Source organism: Anolis sagrei, chromosome 1 (assembly GCF_037176765.1).
Source record: "Anolis sagrei isolate rAnoSag1 chromosome 1, rAnoSag1.mat, whole genome shotgun sequence".
In the NCBI taxonomy this organism is placed as follows: Eukaryota; Metazoa; Chordata; class Lepidosauria; order Squamata; family Dactyloidae; genus Anolis; species Anolis sagrei.
The window spans coordinates 197,664,804-197,687,598 of record NC_090021.1 but is presented as its reverse complement, the minus strand read 5'-3'; the positions used below and the strand labels follow the sequence as shown (position 1 = coordinate 197,687,598).

The 22,795-nt window shown below is 41.4% G+C and overlaps 1 protein-coding gene across 3 annotated transcripts in view; it reads right to left on the bottom strand.

Moving 5' to 3' along the window:
* GRB14 (growth factor receptor bound protein 14) overlaps positions 1 to 22,795 on the bottom strand; it is a 59,381-nt gene that overhangs the window by 23,850 nt on the left and 12,736 nt on the right. For 2 of the 3 annotated variants that reach the window (XM_060778089.2, XM_060778098.2), the window contains exon 3: positions 9,577 to 9,733. In XM_060778089.2, coding sequence (XP_060634072.2) covers positions 9,577 to 9,733 — 157 coding nt within the window. Of the gene's footprint in view, positions 1 to 9,576; positions 9,734 to 16,331; positions 16,517 to 22,795 lie in introns of those variants that run through there. The other variant, XM_060778106.2, reaches the window with a different exon arrangement.

Sequence of the window (22,795 nt, the reverse complement as noted above, 5' to 3'; positions counted from 1 at the left end):
GAGTTGCTGTGAGTTTTCTGGGCTGTGTCATCTATTGTATTGCCACTAGAATAGGGGTCCCCAAACTAAGGCCCAGGAGCCGGATATGTCCCTTCAAGGTAATTTACCTGGCCCTCGCTCAGGGTCGACCTAAGATTGAAATGACTTGAAAGCACACAACAACAACAACAACAACAACAATCCTATCTTATCAGCCAAAGCAAGCCTACACTTCTCATGGAAATACAAATAAGTTTATATTTATTAAAATTGTTCTTCATTTTAATTATTGTATTGTTTTTATGTGTTTTTGTACTACAAATAAGATATGTGCAGTGTGCATAGGAATTCATTCATGTTTTATTTTCCAAATTATAATCCAGCCCCCCAACAGTTTTAGTAAGGACTGTAACCTGGCCCTCTGTTTAAAAAGTTTGAAGACCCCTGCTCTAGAATCTCTCTAGAGGTCGACTTAAGAGTTTTGAAGTGAGAGGCAGCATGGATTCGTAGGGCTGCCATATAATCCAGAACATCAAGGCAGATAATCCACATTATCTGTTTTGGACTGGATTATCTGAGTCTACGCTACCTTATAATCCAGTTCAAAGCAAATAAACTGGATTTTATACAGCTGTGTAGAAGGAGCCTGAGAGAATTGCATCAATACTTCCTGGCTTGACTTAATATGATGCCTTTACAGCAGCAGTGATGCAAGTATCTTGAATCGATCACTTTTGCCTGTCAAGCTGATTGTTCAGCATTGTTGTTAACTGCCGTCAAGTTGACTTATGGCAACACTTATGAATGAGAGACTTCCAAGTCACTCTATCATCAACAGCCCTGTTCAGGTTTTACAGGGCTGTTGACTTGACTTAATCTATCAACTGGGAATGCAGTCCTCCACTTTCCTACTGCCGTCACCTTACTAAGCATCATCATATTTTCTAGGAGTCATTCTTTTTCATGGTGTGTCCAAAGGACAACTATCTCAGCCATCTTGGCACTTAAGAAGAGTTCAGACTTGCTTGCTCTAGAATCCAATTTTAATCTTTTTAGCAATCTACAGCATCTATAGAACTCTTCTACATCACCAACTTTCACAGTCATATATAGAAACTGGAGGTAGGATTGCATGGATAATTCTAACTTTAGTACTCAATGATTTAGCTTTGCACTTCATGATTTTGTCTATTTTCCTCATAGCTGCCCTTCAAAGTCCCTGTCTTTTTCCGATTTCTTGACTGCAGTCTCCATTGTAATAAATGACTGAACCTAGCTATGAAAAATCCTTATCTATTTCAATATCTACTTAAAAGTTAGGTAAAATATCTGTAGTGATTATTTTGTTTTTGTTCTTTTACTGTTCAACAGTAAACTTGCCTTTGCATTTTCTTCTTGACTTTCTTCAGTAATTGTTTCAAAACTGTAATTTTTTACTAGTACTACTATGTTACCTGTATATCTTAAGTTGTTATTCTTCCCCCTGTTTTCACACTTCCTTCTTCCTTCTAGTCTAATCCTAATATGATCCCTAGAACATCTAACATTTGTATTTCCAAACATGGTAAATGACTTTGTTGTAGAATTTTGAACACTATTTTGCTTGAGTGGGAGGTCTCAGAAGAAATGGCAAAAATTAAAATAAATCTTCTGCACGTCACTTATGCCTAAAAGAAGAGATACCTGCAGAGTTTGGCTACCAGTGCAGAGCAAATCCTAATAGTTTTACTGGCTGACACATACTGGGAACTGTAGTCCAAAAAGGTACCTTTTCCAAATTCGGAAGCACTTCATTTCCATAATGTCTTTCTAAAAATCCTGCAATCTTCTGACCCAACTACTAGGGGGCAGGGAGGCATATACACAAAACAAGACAAGCTCCCAGCACATTTTCACACAATCCCAGAATTCCCTTTCCAACTACACATTTTTAGTAGCATCAGTCCACTTTAACACCATGCTTCCATCCAATGGTATCCTGGGATTGCCAGTTTAAGGTGGGGCGTTATAGAACTCCTCTGCTGCCTTTGTCTAAACCACAAACCCTAGGATTCCACTTTGGGAGGGAGCCATAGCAGCTAAAGTGGAATCCCACTGCCATAATTTTGTAGTGGGGAACAGACCCAGGACTGATCTCTAAGTCTTTAGACATGGAACTCCTCACTCAAGTTCTGGGTTTGCTGTGCAGCAGCAGAGGCTGAAATTGCTGTCAAATTTTGGAAACAAGAAATAGTGCAGATTCATGAAACCTTTCCTGCCCTACTTGCTACTGGCAAACAGTTCCAAAGTATGTGGGACACCAAATGGGGAAAACGTGGAGAGGAAGAGTGCAACATTCCTGCCAAGATAGGTGAAAAATAAACAAAAGGTGCCAAGATGTAAATGATAAACTATTAAATCAGCTCACAATGAAATGAGGGAGACTACCACATGTGTTATGCAGACTCATGGTGTCAAGGGATGGTGCTGGTGTTGTTTTCACACACACATTGGGATGGAGCTACACCACCACCATGTTCCAGCCTGGGAGGGTAGCCTGATATCCTGCTATTCAGAGGATATTCCACATATCCAGCTATTCAGAGGTGCCTTATAGAAGTCCCCGCAATACTTTCAAGGGGTTCTCAACCACCCCTTTTCTTTGCTCAAGAGGACAGGCACACAGCGTAGGAGCCAACAATTCCTGCAATCTAGGACTATATCCTTGTAGAAAACACAACTGATCGTACATGCAAGGTAGTGGCAGTAGTTGTGCTGAACCATATTGGGAAGTTCATTCCAGGGTTGAATTTTCTTTCGCTTCCTTTGGTACAGCGAGCTTTGGTTTCACCAAATACTGATTGACTTGAAAGAAACAATATTGTTCTTCTACTGTGACGAACCCTCAAAAGTGATGTTTGCTTCCACTATAATGCTCTTGGAATTATTTTTAGTCCTTTGCTCTCAGAGACTACTGGTACTTCATTTATGCCCAGAACATACAGTCTTGTCAGAAATCTATTAGCCCAAAATATCAGCACAGGCACCAAGATGGATTTGGTTTTTGCTTTCAGAACAGACTATCAACCCAGACAAAAATATTTCTCTCATCTTCTGACAAGAAGAAAGGATGAACTAATGTAAGCCTATGAATATAAAACAAATCCAAACAAAATGCTATAAAAGCAAAGAACTACAAACCTATGAATAAAAGCAGGGGAAAAGTTTCAGCCTGCCAGAGGTGATCAAAACAACAGCAAGATACCTTGATTCCTAGATCTCTGCCACCATATTCAGGAAACAAGAGCCAAAATACTTGTAGTGTAGTGGTTTGAGTGCTGAGATATGACTCTGAGAAACCAGGGTATGAATCCCCACTTGGCCACAGGCACTAACCTGGGGCAAGTCACATCCTCAGCTTGAGAGAAAAGCCAAGGCAAATCTCTTCCAAACAAATGTTAACAAGAAAACCCTAGCCTTAAGGCCGCCGCCATAAATCAGAAACAACTTTAAGAGACAAAACAGCATCAACAATTTTCTGGCAATAATGGATTCTGTATTCAGATGTGTTCTGAGCATGTGAGCCTGGCTTCCCTAACCTGGGGCCCTTTCACACCACATAATTAGAGCACTATAAGCTTAACTGCCCAGGGGCCAATCCCCATTCACAATACCCAAGCAATTCAACTATGCCAGATCTGCAGTCTGGAATTCCATAGGATATTACCATGGCAGCTGTACTATATTTGTGTAGCCTGTGTTGTTTTAGTTCCTATTAGTACTATTGTATTATTGTTGTAAGCTGCCCCAAGGCCCTTTTGGGAGAGGACACAGGATACAAATAAAGATTATTATTGGGTTGTTGTGAGTTTTCTGGGCTGTATGGCCATGTTCCTGCATGGGGAAATACACTCCTGATGTTTGCTCACATCTATGGCAGGCATCCTCAGAGGTTGCGAGGTATATTGGAAACTAGACAAGGGAGGTATAAGGTCCATGGTGGGAGAAAGAACCCTTGTCTGTTGGAGGCAAGTGTGGGTGTTGCAATTAATCACCTTGATTAGCACTGCAAAGCCTTGCAGCTTCAAGGCCTGGCTGATTCCTGCATGGGGGAATACTTTGTTGGGAGCGGTTAGTTGGCCCTGATTGTTTCATATCTGATATTCCTGTTTTTGGAATGTTTTTTATTTGCTGTTCTGATTATAGAGGTTTTTTAAAGAATACTGGTAGCCAGGTTTTGTTCATTTTCATTGTTTCCTCCTTTCTGTTGAAATGCTTGTGGATTTCAATTGCTCCTCAGTCTGACATGGTGGTTGTGAGAGTGGTCCAGCATTTCTGTGTTCTCAAATAATATGCTGTGTCCAAGTTGGTATATCAAATGCTCTGTTATGGCTGACTTCTCTGGTGAAGTTAGTCTGCAGTGCCTTTCATGTTTCTTGATTCGTGTTTGGGCGCTGTGTTTGGCGGTCCCTATGTAAACTTGTCCACAGCTGCATCTATACAGCCAGACTTTGAAGCTGCAAGGCTTTGCAATGCTAATCAAGGTGATTAATTGCAATATTCACATTTGCCTCCAACGGACAAAAGTTCTTTCTCCCACCCTGGACCTTCCACGGATATATAAACCCCCCTTGTCTGTTTATTTACTTATTGAAATATTTATATTTCACCATTCTCACCCCACAGGGGACTCAGGGCAGATTACAATGCATATATTCATGGTAAACATTCAATGCCATTTAGATATACAACATACATAGTCAGATACAGAGGCATTTAACATTCCAGCTTTTCCAGCTTCATGAGGGTATGCTCGATTCTGGCCACAGGGGGAGCTGCTGCTTCACCGTCCACTTGTGACACCAGGTCCTTTGATGGAATACTTCCTTATTCTTCTACACGCTGCTGGAAGGTTTTATAGTGTCATAAATTAGTTAAAATAGCTTCTCCGCATAAAGCGGTATCTAAATTTCCTTCTTGACAGATGCAACTGTCATTCAGGCTGCATACGTCAACAGCAAGCTAGACTGTTAATGGTCAGGAGCTTATTCCGACCTGGGCTGGCTTCGAACTCTTGACTTCTTGGTCAGCAGTGATTTAATGCAGCTGGCTACTAACTAGCTGCACCACAGCCCGGTCTAGTTTCCAATATACCTCACAACCTCTGAGGATGCCTGCCATAGATGTGAGAGAAACGTCAGGAGAGAACGCTTCTGGAACATGGCCATACAGCCCAGAAAACACACAGCAATAAAGTGATTCTGGCCATGAAAGCCTTTGACAACATAAAGATGATGATGATGATGATGATGATGATGATGATGATGATGACGACGACAACGATGATTAGTCTGAATGGACTCTGGGATAACTATTAGCCTTTCTGGCTAATGAGAGTTGAGACCAAAAATGTGTATGTGGGGGGTGTAAAGCTTACATCATTTGTGATGGGAGTAAAGGAATGGGGAGAGGTGTTAAAAGATGGAAATGGAAGGGACTGGACATCTGTTTGTAATTTTGATTACTGAATGGAGAGCCTGCATATCATCCAACCTTTCAAAGATGAAAACTGTGTACATGTGGCCAGCCAACACCAGAGTGTGGACAACATGGAAAACGTTACTAACAAGAAAGAATATACAACTAGGGCAGGCTATAACAATTTCCTTTTGCTTGGGCCTATCAAAAATCACAATATTCTGCTCCTGTTAACTGAGTGAAAATGATTTTTGCACTCTGAACCCAGTCTGTAGCAACTGAAGAAAGAAAGTGGAAGGAGGATCATAAAACTGAGATTATTTGAAAAGCAGCTGATAAACTGAGAAAAGAAAAGATGGTCCAGGACTGTCCCTGCCAAAATAGAACAGCATTTAATCTTTTAACCTCTTTATCTTGTAGTTGCTCAATTATTTAGGAGTGGGTCGACTGACCAGTAGGCCATGATGCCTTGTATTCATATATGGTTTTACTGTATGTGTATGTTTTGCATGTTTTGATATGGTCAAAATTGACTAATCAATAAAGAATTGTTGTTGTTGTTGTTGTTGTTGTTGTGTGTGTGTGGGTGTGTGTTTTCCGCATTGGAGCCCAATGAATGAGCTCTGGTAGGAACACAGCAAATATACCCCTGAATCTGTATGCAGCCCTTGGGCCACATATCTGGTTGGGTAACCCCCTTGTATTGCCACATAGAACAATATCCCAGAATACCTTGGAAGTAATGGAGAAGAATCAAAATGCCAGCAGCCCTGCATGTTGTGTTAACCTTACTCACCCAGGTCACTCTGACTTCAACTAATTTAGCCATGTTGTATAATACCAACTGGGGAAACGTCTAGGGAAGGTGAAAAATATGACATGGGGAAAAATGCCCTTCATGGCCCAAGCTTGGAAGTTGTTCCCCTCAGCTTGTCCTTTGAGTGCTTCTTTCTATATCTAAGCCCCTCAACTGGATACAGTTCACTTTCCTTTGTTTCATTTGCTTTTGATACTCTATGTTGTAATAGATCTGAGACTTACGGCATGCCTAAATTTTTACTTACCATAAGGAATCAACCTAACTATAAGCAGCATAAACTCCCCCATGCCTAGGCAATAATGTGACACAAATTTTCACAGTTCTCTGGCTTTCACGCTTATTTCTGCATTCGACACAGGTTCAGAACTTTACAGCTAAAATGCAGCCAGCATAGCAGAGTCTGATCCAGGCATTTAGAAGTTCAACAGCTGTAGCTCTGAATTCCACCGCAGAAGTCAGCTGAGTTTAAAATCAAATTGCACCGGGATAATTTATGACCCCGTGAGAGGATGCTGACAAGACTCCTTCAGTAGAACAAAATGTAATTTGGAAGACAGACATCTACGATCTGCACAGAAATATGCAGTAGGATAAACACTCCTGGAAACTGCATCAACTGACAACAATGCCCTTGCAGACGTGTTTAAGCTGTCTGTGCTCAATGCAGAGTCAAGGTTAGGAAAACTATATATAAATTATGGGATTATGCTTTTCAATAGACACATTGATTAAAACAAACCTCAGAATATATTGAATGAGTTAAAAAGATGTATCTTATGATCCATTGTGTGAGAGAAAAAGTAGATAGGATCTTTTGTGCCATGTGGTCATAAGGCACAAACTCTGAGGACATACTACTGCATCAAGCAAGAGCAGTGGAAATTAATCTTGCAAGGCCTTGTGCGAATTAGATATGAACGGGAGTGAGTGCATGGAAGCGGAATGGAGACATTGCTTGGAATAATATCACATATTTGTTGTTATTGTTCTTGCTCAGGAATAGGCAAACTTTTTTGCCTTGGTGCTGCATTGTGGGCCCAACCAAGAGGGCCAGGCCAGGAGGAAGGGCAGCCAGGCATGTGCTGGGAGGAATGGGCCCGGGAGGGACAGGATATGTGAGAGGGTGAGACTAGGAGGAGGCTGGGCAGGGCCTGAGTCATCCTCAGGTTGTCCTCCTGGCATAACGATGGGACTGCATGCCCCATTCTTATGCTGAGAGGAAAACGAGACATTGAGCGATTGCCCCGTTCCTCCTCCCATGATCTTTGGGCTGTTCTCAGCATTATGTCAGGAAGGGGGCAAGACAGGTGACAGCCAAGAGTGCTCCAGAGTACTCTGTGTGCCTTCCCTGAGCCATCCTCTCAGCATAAAGACAGGGTCGCTTGCACTGTCTTTATGCCAGGAGGAGGGCAACACATGTGATTGCTGAGAGTGCTCCAGAGGGTTCTCAGCTGCTGTGCACCTTCCTCCCCCGTCCTTTCTGAATAAGGATGCAGCAGGCCACCATGCCCTTATGCTGAGAAGACAGGGAAAATGAGGAGGGCCTGAGGTAAGAGCTCGAGATGTCGAAACTGGCCCACAGGCCTTAGTTTGTCCATGCCTGTTCCAGTTACTATGTGTCTTCAGGTTGATCAAGACTTATGAAAATCCTCTCAAAAGGGTTTTATTGGTAAGATTTATTTGGAGCCCAAAAGGAAGGTAATGCCTTCAACCTGGGCTGAGAAAGCATGACTCATTTAACGTCATCCAATGTGTTTTTATGACTGCATCCTGAAATCCAATCCATTCCAACATTCAAACTACTACTGTATCACACTGGCTCATTGAATTACACCTGAAAGACCAAACAATCCTGTTTATATCATTTATGTATATACACAGAGAGATCCATGATTAGGCACAATTCCTGCTTCACAACATCAGTACTAGGAACCCTTACACACAGACATATAATCCAGAATATCAAGGCAGAAAATCCCACAATATCTACTTTGAACTGGGTTACCTGAGTCCACACTGCCATATATTCCAGTTCAATGTGGAAAATGTGGGATTTTATTCAGCTGTGTGGAAGGGGCCTAGGAGGAAGAAAAGCGGCACAGTAAAAACAGGCATCTTTCACAGACATGCACAGATCTTCTGTTTAGGAGAGTATCTCAAGATGCTCAGAGATAAGGATGTGAGGTAACTGCTTTGTTATTCACACTAGGACAATTGGATTTACTCAGAAAATGAAATAGAGAATTCTGGCTCATGTTTGGGTAGACTGCCATGACACAACTGTTTTCCATTCACTGGATAGCTGGCTCAACAGACAGTCAGACACAGGCCCAAACAACTGAGCAGAGACTGAGGGGGAGATATCAAGAACTTGTATTGTCAAAGGTTTTCATGGCCGGAATCACTGGGTTGTTGTAGATTTTTTGGGCTGTATGGTCATGTTCTTGAAGCATTCTCTCCTGATGTTTCACCTGAATCAATGGCAGGCATCCTCAGAGGTTATCAAGAACTTCATCACACAGTTGACTAAAGGCAAAATGAGCCATAGTGGGCAGCACCACATTAAAATACACCTATATGAATACATAGAGCTATTTTTATTCCCTCCATTCACCTCAACATACTAGAGAATGAATCCACTTTAAATCCAGTTTCTGCCTCCTGCAATATTCCGGGGTTTGTAGTTTAGTGAAGCTGTTAAAGGCTCCTCCCTAAACTACAAACTCCAGAATTCTGCCAGAGGCAGCAACTGGATTTAAAATGGATTCATTCTCTAGTGTGATGAAGCAGATATCAGGAAAAGTGATGGTCTTCAGATGGGGACAGAGCCTATTTAAAAAAAAGAGAGCAAGCATATCCATCTGAAACTTGTTAGTGGTATGACCTATGGAAAGGGCTCCTAAATGCCAATCAGGCAATGTCACTTTCATCTCATTGCTGTTTCAGTATTAGAACCATTTACTGCTAATGCTAATACTACCACTACTTCACTGCTTTGACTTCAGCACTCACCCAGCACCATGACACCACCCAGTGATACTACAACCCAATGGCAACTAAGGATAAAAAACATAGTCCGGCATTCCTGTCTAAACTTCAAGAGATTTATCCTACAGACAGCTCTGGAATGTTGACTGTGTGTTCTTATAGGTGTACTTAGCAATACAAGCCACTGGGATCAAAAGAGGCTTAACATCAACTGATAAGCACGAGTTGAACTGTTGCCTTGGTTCCTCCTCCTCGCTTCTCAATACAGCACAGAAGACACACAAATCAGAGATGAGTTAATATCATGTTTTTCAGAAGCAAATCATACTTACCTAAACCCAAACTAGTGAGCTGTTCAAAGAGAGTCCAGCTGTGATCATCAACGTAATGATTCTTTAGTATTAGCAGCTGGCACAGATCTCTGGCTGTTATATCACTGGGTACTTCCAAAGCTCTGCTGGTTTCATCCTCACTGTATACTTTAATTACCTGTGAGGAGGCAGAAGCAAACTGCATTACATACATAGCAAACATATGAAATAGCGCTTGGAAATGTGGCCTTCCAGCTGTTCTTGGACTCCCATGCCCCTCATTCCCAAGTGGCACCGCTAATGCCAAGGCAAGTGACTGTCCAACAACACCTGGAAAGAAACACATTCCCCATTCCTAAAATAAAATATGAAAACAGCAACTTGATTAGCAGGCATGACTCTTTCATGCCTGGGGGAAAAAACACCTGCATTTTTAAGTCTCTGCATGTAATCTTCACAGTAATTACCTCAGATTTGATAACCATCTAAGGATAGCTCTGTAGAGATAAATCCAGAAGGTATGTAAACAAGAGGGAAACAATGAGTTAAAGCATGACTAGCATGTAGGCATTAGGACCATAGGGATGGAGGCATTTCTCTATAGTAGAAGCATAGCTTAGTGATAGAGAAACTCCTCTCCAGGAGCACATCTACACTGCAGAAATAATGCATTTTGGCACCACTCTAACTGCCATGGCTCAATGCTATGGAATCATGGGAACTGTAGGTCTACAAGGTCTTCAGCCTTCTCTGCCAAAGAGAGCTGGTGCCTTTTCAAATGATAACTCCCATATTTCATGGCATTTAGCCATTGCTGTTAAAGTGGTGTCAAAGTGCATTAGTTCTAGAGTGTAGAATCACCTTAAGTTGATCCTGTAGTGCAGACATGGACAAACTTCGGCCTTCCAGGTGTTTTGGACTTCAACTCCCACAATTCCTAACAGCTAGTTAGGAATTGTGGGAGTTGAAGTCCAAAGCACCTGGAAGGCCGAAGTTTGCCCATGCCTGCTGTAGTATCAATCTGTGGATCCTATCAACCATTTTACCCTTCAGCCCCACAGGGAAGGATTGTGGAGGTCAAAAGACAAGTCCATCAGTGGTTTCAGTGTGGTAAGTGTGACCAGTTTTATTAAAAGAAATCATCCAGATGGAAAACAAAATGAGTAAAAATGATAAAACGGTAAACAATTTCACTGAGAGAGGCAGGGCAGAAATTTAATAAATACATAAATATATTACATATCTATTTCTTGACCTCCTTCTATATTCACACTTTGCACGACCCTACTCATATCCTAGCAATTCCTCTCTTGCTAACTGGTTTTCACTTTATCTCTGACTACACTAAATAACTGGGTTTTAGCCTCCCTATCCCCATCCCAATAGAACCTCCTTTAAAACATTTCATTAGCTGTGATTGCATAGTCTTACACATTCTGCTTTTCAAACAGATGGCGCCTAACAGAATCCCAGGCATCTGTAGTTAAAAGCCTCCATCTAAAGCAGTGGTTCTCAACCTGTGGGTCTCCAGATGTTTTGGCCCTCAACTCCCAGAAATCCTAACAGCTAGTAAACTGGCTGGGATTTCTGGGAGTTGTTGGCCAAAACACTTGGGGACCCACAGGTTGAGAACCACTGATCTAAAGGGAATGGCTATCAGTCAGACTGGATGCAGTGGTCAAGATCTATGATCAGACATGGTAGAAGGTAGGCTGATATGACCTGGCTAGAGAGACGTGTAATTCTGATGATAGCTAAATGCCTTGTTATATAAATGTGTAAGAGCTCACAATCTCCTTTATGAACTTAAAAATGTTTTAGTAGAATGCCTGCCATGATGAGCGAAGGAAGATAGACACTGAGGTGCTAGAGGAAAATTCTGAGAGTGCCTTGGACCACAAGATCCAACCAGTCCATCCTCCAGGAATAAAGGCTGATGGCTCATTGGAGGGAAGGATATTAGAGGCAAAGATGAAGTACTTTGGCCACATCATGAGAAGACAGGAAATCTTGGAGAAGACAATGATGCTGGAGAAAATGGAAGAGGGGTCGACCAAGGGCAAGATGGATGGATGGTATCCTTGAAGTGACTGGCTTGACCTTGAAGGACCTGGGGGTGGCCAGGGAGCTCTGGCAAGGGCTGGTCCATGAGGTCACAAAGAGTCGGAAGCAACTGAACAAATAAACAACAACTGCCATGTTGAAGAGTATGCTTATGAGAAAGACAATGAAGACAGAACAGACTATAGGAAACTGCATATTTTTCATCCTTCTGTTTCATCACACAGTGCTACTACATGAGTCAGGTCAGTGGCCATGCCTATTGATGGATTCAGGAGGTTGTAGTCCCACAGGGAAGTTTTCCAAACTCTATATGTGACATCCAACATAGCCTGCAACATTTCACAGATGAAAACTGGGACATATGTGACCAATCAAAATCAGAGGGTGGTCAAGATGGAGAAAGCTATTAGAGATGAAGAACACACAAGCTAGGAGAGGTTGCAGCAGTTTATTTTGCCTGAAGCTACAGGGAAGCGAAGATTCCTACCTACTCCCCTCCACTCTCCACTGTTGAGTTAATTGAGTTCAAATCACATTTGCACTTTGAAACTGAAGTAAGCCAAGGACAATGATGGAAAGTGGGAGGAGAAAGAAACTGGAACATTTCTGAACACAGCTGAACTGGAACATAGCTGGAAAAGTGAGATGAAAGGGGATTAACCGGCACTGTCCCTGTCAAATCTGGACAGTGGGAGGTTAAGGTATTAGAATATATTGATATGCATATGAATGTACCAGCAATGCATCCATTGTGAAAGCCATGTTCACATATTTCAACTCAGTTTCTGTAAAATACTTCACTTGAGAAGCTGAATGGTCTCCCGTCTCACTGTTCAAGTATTTTTAAAGAGAGACATGCCTAAGAACATTTCAGTTGAAATGGGTGAGACAATGCAAAAACTGTTGAGTCTCCACATAACAAAATGTAAGTTGTGAGGTTTCATAGGAATTTGTTTTCCTATGTGATAAATTTATGCACAATTTATCAAACTTGCCTCAATACTGCCTTTGGAGAAAGCGTCAAACTTACTACTAAAAGTCTGTATCCAAATTCTGAAAGAGTTCACCAGTATGTCTCTACCATAAATTCCAGTGTCCAAAGATGTACTGCTATCAGGAATAAATGCCACACAACATTTCAAGGAAGAACAACAGTCTCGAGGTCAGATTCTCAGTACCAGGAATTATTTGAAAGAAGAGTGGGAAGAAGAAATGGACAAGTACTACTGTTCGTAGCAACAAATCCAATCTTTATCCCTCTTCTAAGGCAGGGAGCTCTGCCAAGAAAAGAATATTATGAGCACTGGGAGCTGCTAGTCCTGCCAATTTCCTTGGTTACTATATGAGCAGTACTGAAGAAATGCAAAGAAGCAAGCAAGGGAGTTAGGAAGACAAACCAAGATCTACAGAAGAGGAGGAATAAGTTCCACTGAATGTCATCAACCAAGCAAGGTATATGCTGTGGCCAAACCCTGTGATGGTGCTGTTTTGAGGGCACAGAAACATTTTCAGTGATGGTGTTCTTCCTTCCACACATTCATTCTCACAGGGGACAGCTGTTCCTTCAGCTTCCCATAATAAACACTTCATAAAGCTCTGAGAAGGTCACCTCAAGTATAGCCTTGACAATAGGCAGCGCAAATATAAAAATAACTATAAGCAGTTGCATCTTTGGCTTAAAAGCTAGCTACTTCAGCACAGGGAGGGTGTGGGGTGAATAAAAATAATGAAACACAATATAACGCACAATTGTGTTAAGTAACATATTAAGATGTAGCTATAGATATAATAATATACGGGTTGAATGTCCCTTATCTAGAATGCTTGGGATCAGAAGTGTTTTGAGGTTTAGAGAGTACAGTACTTGTATCTGCACATATGAACATAATTAGATATCTTGGAGACAGGATGCAAGTCTATACATGAAATCCATTTATGTTTTATGTACCCCTTATACATATAGATAGCCTAAAGATAGTTTCATGCTCAGTATTTTAAATAATCATATATTAATCAAAGTGTGTATACACTGAGCCATTAGAAAACAAAACTATCCCTATCTCAGCCACCCATCTGGATAATTTTGGAGTATTTTGGCTTTTGGAATCCTGGACAAAGAATACTCAACCTATATAAATATACAGGGCAGTTCAGTTCAGTTCAGGAATAAAAAAGGTTACTGAAAATAAGGGTTGCAATTCAGGATCATTCCAGGCCTGAAGTTTCCTGTGAAAACCTAAGATGCTGGGATGACTCTTGGTGGTGTCATTTGGGACTTCATCAGGCAGAGTGAGGGAAAGCAGAAGGAACCATCTTAACCTGGTCCCTTTCATCTTTCCACATCCTGAGGGATGGCCAGGCATCCCATGTTCTTAATAATCTTTTCCTTATCTTTCCCCTGCTTTCTCCTGTCTGGAACCTATTTGGAGTCGGTAAACGAATTCCCAAGAGAAGTGCCCCATTTCCAAAGCACATGGTAACGGAGCCTGAGGCCCGTGGGATGAAGTCCTAACTGTCAAGCAGGAAGAATCAACCACAATTGCTCACAACTTGTCATTATTACACTCAAACACAAACACACACACATAGCATATTTTTCCTGGAAATTAAGAGGAAAATGTTTTATATCAAGGTAAATGAAGACATTATTCCTTTTCTCTTGAACATACCATCTAGCTTTCTTGTTTCTAACTAGCAGATGAATTCAAAGTAAAATTGAGAGCAAGTCCTGGTACTATAACAACAGCAAGGGAAGTAGGAGACTAAATACAGCATTCATGGGGGATACATCCCCAGACTTCATTTGAATACACACAAACGCTCCAGAATTTGGGGATGCTGGGAATGGAAGGCTGGCTGCAACACTTTCCTTCCTTTATCTAGAAGAAGACAGACATAGGCTATTCACATTTTATAATTATGTAATTCACTATAGTTTCAACTAATTTCCTTTTGTGATCATTTCTTGTTTTAAGTTGATTTCATTATAAGTCATCCCAAGATGTTCAGTGGGATATACAAAAACAGAGAACTCTCTTACACTGCAGTTGACCTTCTTAGAGACCATGAAAAGTGAAACTGCTATTGATGTCCGTGCTGCTGACCTTGGAGCTTTGGAAAATGCCCAATCTTCTCAGTACTCTAATCCCGGTACTAAACTGTGCAACACCCTTGGAAACAAAGTACTAAGATATGACCTTGGATAGAGGGTTCCAACTTATTATAGCTATTTCCATATATCTTTATTCAAGAAAACTTCTTGTTAGAAAACAGAGATATCAGTGATATTTCTCTTGTGTACCCAATTAGTATACATTTGCTTGGTGTTTCGTTTGGTCTTAAAGGACAAGCCTAGCCATCATTATGGGCATATTTCCTCCAGGATCAGAGGTAGTATTTCTCTGAATGCCAACTCCTGAAGAACACAAGGCTGCTATTCCACACTTCTCGGGACAAAGCAGGTGTTTCCTCTGATCCAACATGGTTATTGCTTCGTGGTGACATATGTAGCTGGCTTCCATATTAAAACTGGAAGATCACTGGATGTAATGTTGTCAGCCAACATCTATGAGAGATATCCTCAGAGGTTGAGGGGTCTTCTGGAAACTAGGCAAGTGGGGTTTATATATCGATGGAATGTCCAAGGTCGGAGAAAGAAGTATTGTCTGTTTGAGGCAAGTGTGGATGTTCCAATTGACTACCTTGATTAGCATTGAATGGCCTTATAGCTTCAAAGCCTGGGGGGATCTTTTGTTGGATCAACTTTTCTAGCATGAAAGAAGCCTCAGCTATGTGGAAATTGAGTGGAACAGATGATATTAGTAAACTATTTAATTGCAGTTTTGGGCCCAAGAGAAATTTTATCCTCTTTGTGTATATATTTAAAAACAATATTTATTCTTTTAGCTAGTTTATTTTTGCTCAATTTGGGGAAAATAAAGTCTACCCGCAGGTTATATTTATAAAGTACCACATTAAAACAGCATGATTCATTGGAGAGATTTTGATGTTATTGCTTTGAGTAACACAAATATGCAAAATTACCAAATCAATTTTAGCTTTCATAAACTCAAAACACAGACCATAAAACCACATATATATAAATTCTTCCCAGTGAAAATATGTTAACATGAAGAATACAGTAAGTTGATCCATGTCCTGAGCATAGCTGACAACATTACATGCAGTGATCTTCCAGTTTTAATATGTCACCAAGAAGCAAATGCTACAAATCTGACCTAGGTTCGATCCTGTGTTCACTTTCCTGATTGTATGCTCTAGTAAACACAAATGGACCTATTTTAAGTAGATATACAGAGGAACATAATGTACTTTAAGAAAAATCATAATGCTTCACTGGGCCTTATAAACTATTTCATTTAAAATAACTATCTTATAGAATGCTCACACATTTGGAAACAAGAATTCTTACCCAAGTAGTATATACACTTTAAGGGTTGTGCTAGCTCTTTCAACGAAGTTCCCATTACTGCTTATGTGCTGTGCAATTCTGGTGCATCCACATGTATAAAGCATCAAGAAAGTTTAAGCCCTCACTTTCATGTATTTTTTGAAAACAGAAACCAGCAATATTCACACAGCATGACATTTACTCATGCAGTGCTTTCCCTTCTGTACTGGTTTTTTCCCTGTTCCCCAAACACTGCTATCCTGTCCCACTGCTCCCCACACATCACACACAAGTCACCTACCCTTTTCTGCCGAACTATTGGAGTAATCACAGGCAGCGTAACTCTTCTTCCACACAAACTCATCCCTGCCATTCAAAGGAATGAGCTCGATACTTCACATCTGATCGTCTTGTAAAGTAAAGATGTAAAAAGCCTCAGGAAGATCAACTTTCAGACATTCCCACCTGAATGAGAGCTACTGCAAAGAGATAACTAGGCAAGCAATAAAACAAAAAAGGGCAGGCAGTCCAAAAGATCCTCCTCCTTCTGCATGCCGGTTAGGGATGTCTCCCAGACAGAGCGAACCAATGGCAGGCAAGACAGCCTGCATAGGGAAGGCGCTGCCCCTCTGCCCTTGGAAACCCATCCGGATTACTTTTGTTTGTTACACTTCAAGAACCAGGTTTAAGCAAGCACGCAAATCCTCCTGTCCAGCAGCGCCTGCATCTATCAAGCAGAGAGTCCCAGCAGCTTTCTCCCCAGCTCCTGTCTAAATAGTTCAGCATGACATGAAGGGCCGTATGTGCCTTACTTTGGAGCTCTTGTGCAGCTCTCCGAAACAGAACCCAAATCTACCTCCAGATCAAAATCAAGATGCTTTAAAAGAAAACCAGGGCTCCTGAGCAGGTCATAAGAGGCGACTGAAGGAACTTCCTTTCCCCGTAGATAAAGAGAGAGCATTAATTTCTTGATGTGTAAAGGACAGAAAGTTCAATTGAAACGGTGGCTTTGACAATGAAATGGAGTATTTCTAATGCCATAGAACTTACTGCACTACTATTGCTACTGACATTTCATGAAAAGAGAAGTGTCTGCATGTGCACGACGCACGCCCTTGAATACAGCATCTCTTGGAACAGCTCTCAGCTCCGTCAGCATGCAAGCCCCAAAACGCCTTCTGCATCCTGCAATCTTTATTTTCTTGAGACAGCTGGAATGTGGCCAACAGCGTGAACAATAGAGAAGAGGGGGAAACTTAACTCGGGGTCATGTTAGTTGGCAAAATTGAAGAATTAAATCCTAATCAGTTACAGCGGAAAAATGGCAATAGATCTAATAACTCACTTCTCAATATGAGAGCACTAACATGCTGGAACACGCCTGGCTAATGTTCTGCTGTTTATCCTTTCTTTTATGGAAAGCTATTAGTAGAATTAGGCCCCTTCACTCTTCAGGGGGGCCAAACAAAAGCACTGTGCTTTGGCCACACTGTACTCATTTTGATCCTTAATCACAATACAACCTGAATGCTGTACCTCCTCTGTCACAAAGAAAGGTTTGGCACAGAGAGCTTGTGCCTATCAATGTCAGGCAAAGGAAGACACAAAATCCAGGGTTAGAAATGCAAATCCAAAATCCACATGTAATTATACAATTTTTGGTCCTAAGCACAAAATATATCATGCAAGCTTTCAAAATTTCATTAGCTTCTTCATCCAGACAAGTTAAGATAATACTGATGATTCTCTATGGAGGCAAATGCCACTCCCCTTATTAGTCTTGGGAGGACTAGGTATAGAGCAATAAGAGACAGATACTAAGATTCCAGCTCCATTAGCAATCCAAAAGTAACTTCTCTTGAGATTCAGATGTCCCTACCTTTCTTAGGTACATAACATTGAATCTTTCAAGAAATCTCTGTTGTTGCATCTGGCATGGGGACCCAACCCAATCTGTGTGGTGAATGATGTTGTGAGGGAGGGGCCCTATTTGATGGTCTCCATGTTCAGAGACCAGAACTCTTTACATCTGGTGCAAAGTGCCAGGGCATTATGCATGAAGAGAGCCAAGTTGGTGGTAATAAAAGTCCTCTCTACCCCTTCAGTTTCCCACCTACAGTTCAATGCAAGCTTTGTTGCCCCAGGGCCGGATAAGAATTTCTTCTCCTTAACCTTTCCTACCCCACTTCCACCCCATACTGTATCTGAGGGACTTGGATAATTTGTATCTGTAAATAGACTTTCACTTGGCAAGTAAAAGTGAAGTAATATATAGCTTCCATCTATACAAGCCTTTCTCAACTTGGGGGTCAGGACCCCTCGGGGGGGATCACAAGGGGGTGTCAGAAGGGTCACCAAAAACCATCAGAAAACAGTACTTTCTGTTGGTCATGGAGGTTTTGTGTGGGAAGTTTGGCCCAATTCTATCATCGGTGGGGTTCTGAATGCTCTTTGATTGTAGGCAAACTATAAATCCCAGCAACTACAACTCCCAAATGTCAAGGTCTATTTTCCACAAACTTCACCAGGATTCACATTTGGGCACATTGAGTATTCATGCCAGGTTTGGTCCAGATTTATCATTGTTTGAGTCAACACTGCTCTCTGAATATAGGTGAACTACAACTCCAAAACTCAATGCCCACCAAACCCTTCCAATATTTTCTGTTGGTCATGGGAGTTCTATGTGCCAAGTTTGGTTCAATTCCGTCACTGGTGGAGTTCAGAATGTTCTTTGATTGTATAAATCCCTAACTACAGCTCCCAAATGACAAAACCAATCCCCCCTGGCCCCAACCCCATCAGTATTCTAATTTGGCCATATCAGGCATTTGTGCCAAATTTGGTTCAGTGAATGAAAATGCATTCTGCTTATCAGATATTTACATTACCGTTCAAAACACCAGTAAAATTCCAGTTATGAAGTAGCAACAAAAATAATTTTATGGTTGGGGTCACCACAACATGAGGAACTGTATTAAGGGGTTGCACCATTAGGAAGGTTGAGAAACACTGATCTACACCTTGGTATCCCTTTTGATGAAGAATAGGGCTCTAGAACTATCTCTTTAGATTCTACAACTTGGAGGGTGGGAAAGTGGTCTATCCTTGAGGTTAACTTGGGTGCTTTGCTCTCACTTATAAAGTCCTGGAATTTGGATGGAAGTTACCTGGGTTCACCTTTTAGTAGATGGCTGGCCAGAAATAACCCAGGTAACAGACTCCCTCAAGGCTCAGATGTTTTGCTCAAGGGAAGACTGAAAAAGTAGTCATTGAGTGACATCAGGACACAAATGGACTTACATCAGGTTACTCCTCCCTCTTGATGCTTTCCAGGTCAATTGTATTATAATAGATAAACCAATGACTAAGGAGGGGTCACTATCAGGTATATAATGGGCAGCTCGTATGCATTGGAATTTGTTCTTCGAATTAACATGAGAGAAAAGAAAACTAACATTTCTGAGGGAAGCAAAACTCAGTGTATCTTAAGCTATTTAATGGGAGGCACTGGGAATTTATCAAGGACTGGCAGGCAATGGTTAATGGATCACTACTTGTCCATGAACCATCACTTTGAGTAGCATTTGTCTAATATTTTCTGATGTAATCCTACACTTCCTTCACACCTTATGAACAGAGACATCTGCAATGAGGACAGAGTAGATAAGAAAAACCCGCAGATGACAAAAAGTCTTCCACCGAGCAAACAGGTTGCATACAATAGCTCTGATCATGCTGGACCACACACCAGGCTCGTGATCAAACCTATTATGATTGTGTTGTTGAAAGCTTTCATGGCTTGAATCACTGGGTTGCCATGAGTTTCCCTGGTTATATGGCCCTGTCCTAGACGTTTCTCCTGACGTTTCACCCACATCTATGGCAAGCATTCTCAGAGGTTATAACGTCATCACAACCTATTAGGATGCCTACCATAAATGTGGGTGAAATGTCAGGAGAGAATGCTTCTGGAACATGGCCATACAACCCAGAAAACTCACAGAGAGAGACCTATTATGATTTTTTTTTTTTTGCTAATTTCAAACCTATTGCCTTTGATTGTGAGAGATTGGAAATTCCTTCTAAGTTCAACAAAAGCCATAAAGAGATCTAGCTTGGGGTTCAGACATATTGATTCCTTTCTGCAGTTACCTTTAAAATTAGAGCCTTGTAATAAAGCTTTTAAAAACCTCCACAGCAATACCTCAAATGTTGCCAAAGTGAAGAGATGTTCTGCTATGAACTTGCTTTGTGTTTTTCCACTATCAAGCAGAGACTATAGTAATATAATCACTTTTGCATTAGACTAAATAGTCATCTGCTTTATCATTTTTCCTTATCTGAAAGCTTTAGGTACAAAAACAGTGGCAATTTTGTTTTGGAAATTTCCACAATCCAATCTCTACTCTGCTGGAGGTATCAGAATAAATAAGAGTTCCTTCCCTTGCAGCAGGACGCCAATATATTTTGTGTTTAATCTGCTCAGCTAGCTTCCAGCCAAGTGCTGAATACCACTCATTCAAAAGTCCCACTGGCCTCAATACCCTCAGAGCAACCCAATTCTGAACAGCATGGCTCTCATCAGAATAAGAAGAACTACAAGCATGCTCCATTAACACTTGCCCTAGGTCCATTTTGGGGTTTAGCCTGAATAGCAACTGCCCATAGTGCTGAACCTATTTGGGCTTCAGCACCTTGGAAAGGTCTTCTAAAATTCACCAAAAACAGATTCTCGACTCTACATGGAAAGAGCACTCAGAACTCCACCAACGATAGAATTGAACCAGACTTGGCACACAGAACTCCTACGACCAACGGGGGGGGGGGGGGGGGACTGGGGGGACTGGAAGGGTTTGATTAACATTGGCCCTGAGTTTTGGAGTTGTAGTTTATCTACATCCAGAGAACACTTTGGATTCAAACAATGATGGATCTGGACCAAGCTTGGCACAAATACTCAATATGCCCAAATGTGAACAATGGTGGAGTTTGAGAAAAATAGGGAGTTGTAGTTGCTGGGATTTATAGTTCACCTACTATCAAAGAGATTCTGAACCTCACCAACGATCGAATTGGGCCAAACTTCCCACATGGAATCCACATGACCAACAAAAAATACTGTGTTTTCTGATGAACTTTGGTGACCCCTCTGACATCCCCTCGCAACTCCCTCAGGGGTCCCGACTCCCACGTTGAGAAACAATGCACTAGATAAAGTGAGAGCCATGGAAATTAGTTCTTTGACTGAAGAACTCCTCAAATGTCAACCCATTGCTCATGTAACTTCTCCCATGACTTTCCATTGGAGAATTCCCCTCAAATTCTGGAAACCCCTCCCCAATTTGATCCATTATTCCAAAATGAAATGAGAGAGAGAGAGAGATGAGCAAATAATGTGTCTCTTCACTCAACCTTTCACCCACTCCTTACATTTACTGATCACTTGTCAAAGATAAGTGGATTTCCCCCAAATGGAAATGCATTCTTCTACTGTGCTAATGCATTTTTAAAAAGACAAAGACATTTTTATTTTATGAATTAGGCTTCCACCAGGTTTGGGGTGGGTAGAAGGAGTGGATCTTTTCCTCTATCAAAGACAAAAATCTGTATTTTCCTAAAATTCACCTGCTTGGAGTGAACCTTCTGAATTCTAAGACAAGAAAGTCCCTCTTTTGTTATTTAAGGATAAGTTGTCTGGAATTTGCCATTCTTCTTTGAATTTCAAAGTTGCAGGTGCCATTTGTTCTAACTATTCTGGCAGTCCTTCCAAAAACAAAATAATCTCATGCAAGAAAATCCTTGTCATTGCTCCCATAATTCTTCTTAAACCATTCTTGGAATGTATGTGCCTCTACGAAGCTCACAGTGGTGCAGCAGGTTAAACCACTGAACTGCTGAACTTGCTGACCAAAAGGTCACCGGTTCAAATCCGGGGAGCGGGTTGAGTTCCAACTGTTAACTCCAGCTTCTGCCAATTTAGCAGTTCAAAAAAATGAAAATGCGAGTAGATCAATAGGTACTGCTCCGGCAGGAAGGTAACGATACTACATGCAGTCATGCCGGCCACATGACCTTGGAGGTGTCTACGGACAACACTGGCTCTTTGGCTTAGAAATGGGGATGAGCACCAACCCCCAGAGTCAGACATAACTGGACTTCATGTCAGGGGAAAACCTTTTCCTGCCTTTACTATGTGACTTTATATCAGTGGTTCTCAACCTGTGGATCTCCAGATGTTTTGGCCTTCAGCTCCCAGAAATCCTAACAGCTAGTAAACTGGCTGGGATTTCTGGGAATTCTAGGCCAAAACACCTGGGGACCCATAGGTCAAGAACCACCGCTTTACATGAATGAATGCCAGGTGGGATTACACTGTCACCACAAAGCCAGGAGCAGAATCAGACAATTCTGTTCTATCCATGATAAGCCAAACACTTGGCATTGACTCCAAATTTCATTCAGTAACACTAACTACATATCTTTGAAGGAAGGGAAAAGCAACCAGGCTGCTTCAAAATGTCCTCTATGTCATGTGTTCTCCCAATGAAGTTACTGTCATGTGGGTAACACTCCAGTTCTCTAACTACTGAAGATTGCCAGAATGAGTTTTGAAAAGAAATGAGGTTGTTTGGTCTAATGTGATCAAATTATCTGCAAATTCTAAAGCCCTACAATGAGATAAATGTACAGAAAGGAATGCTTCAAAAGAATAACATGTCCCTGTGCTTTAAATAGCCTTGATTGTTTCAGCACTTCAAATTG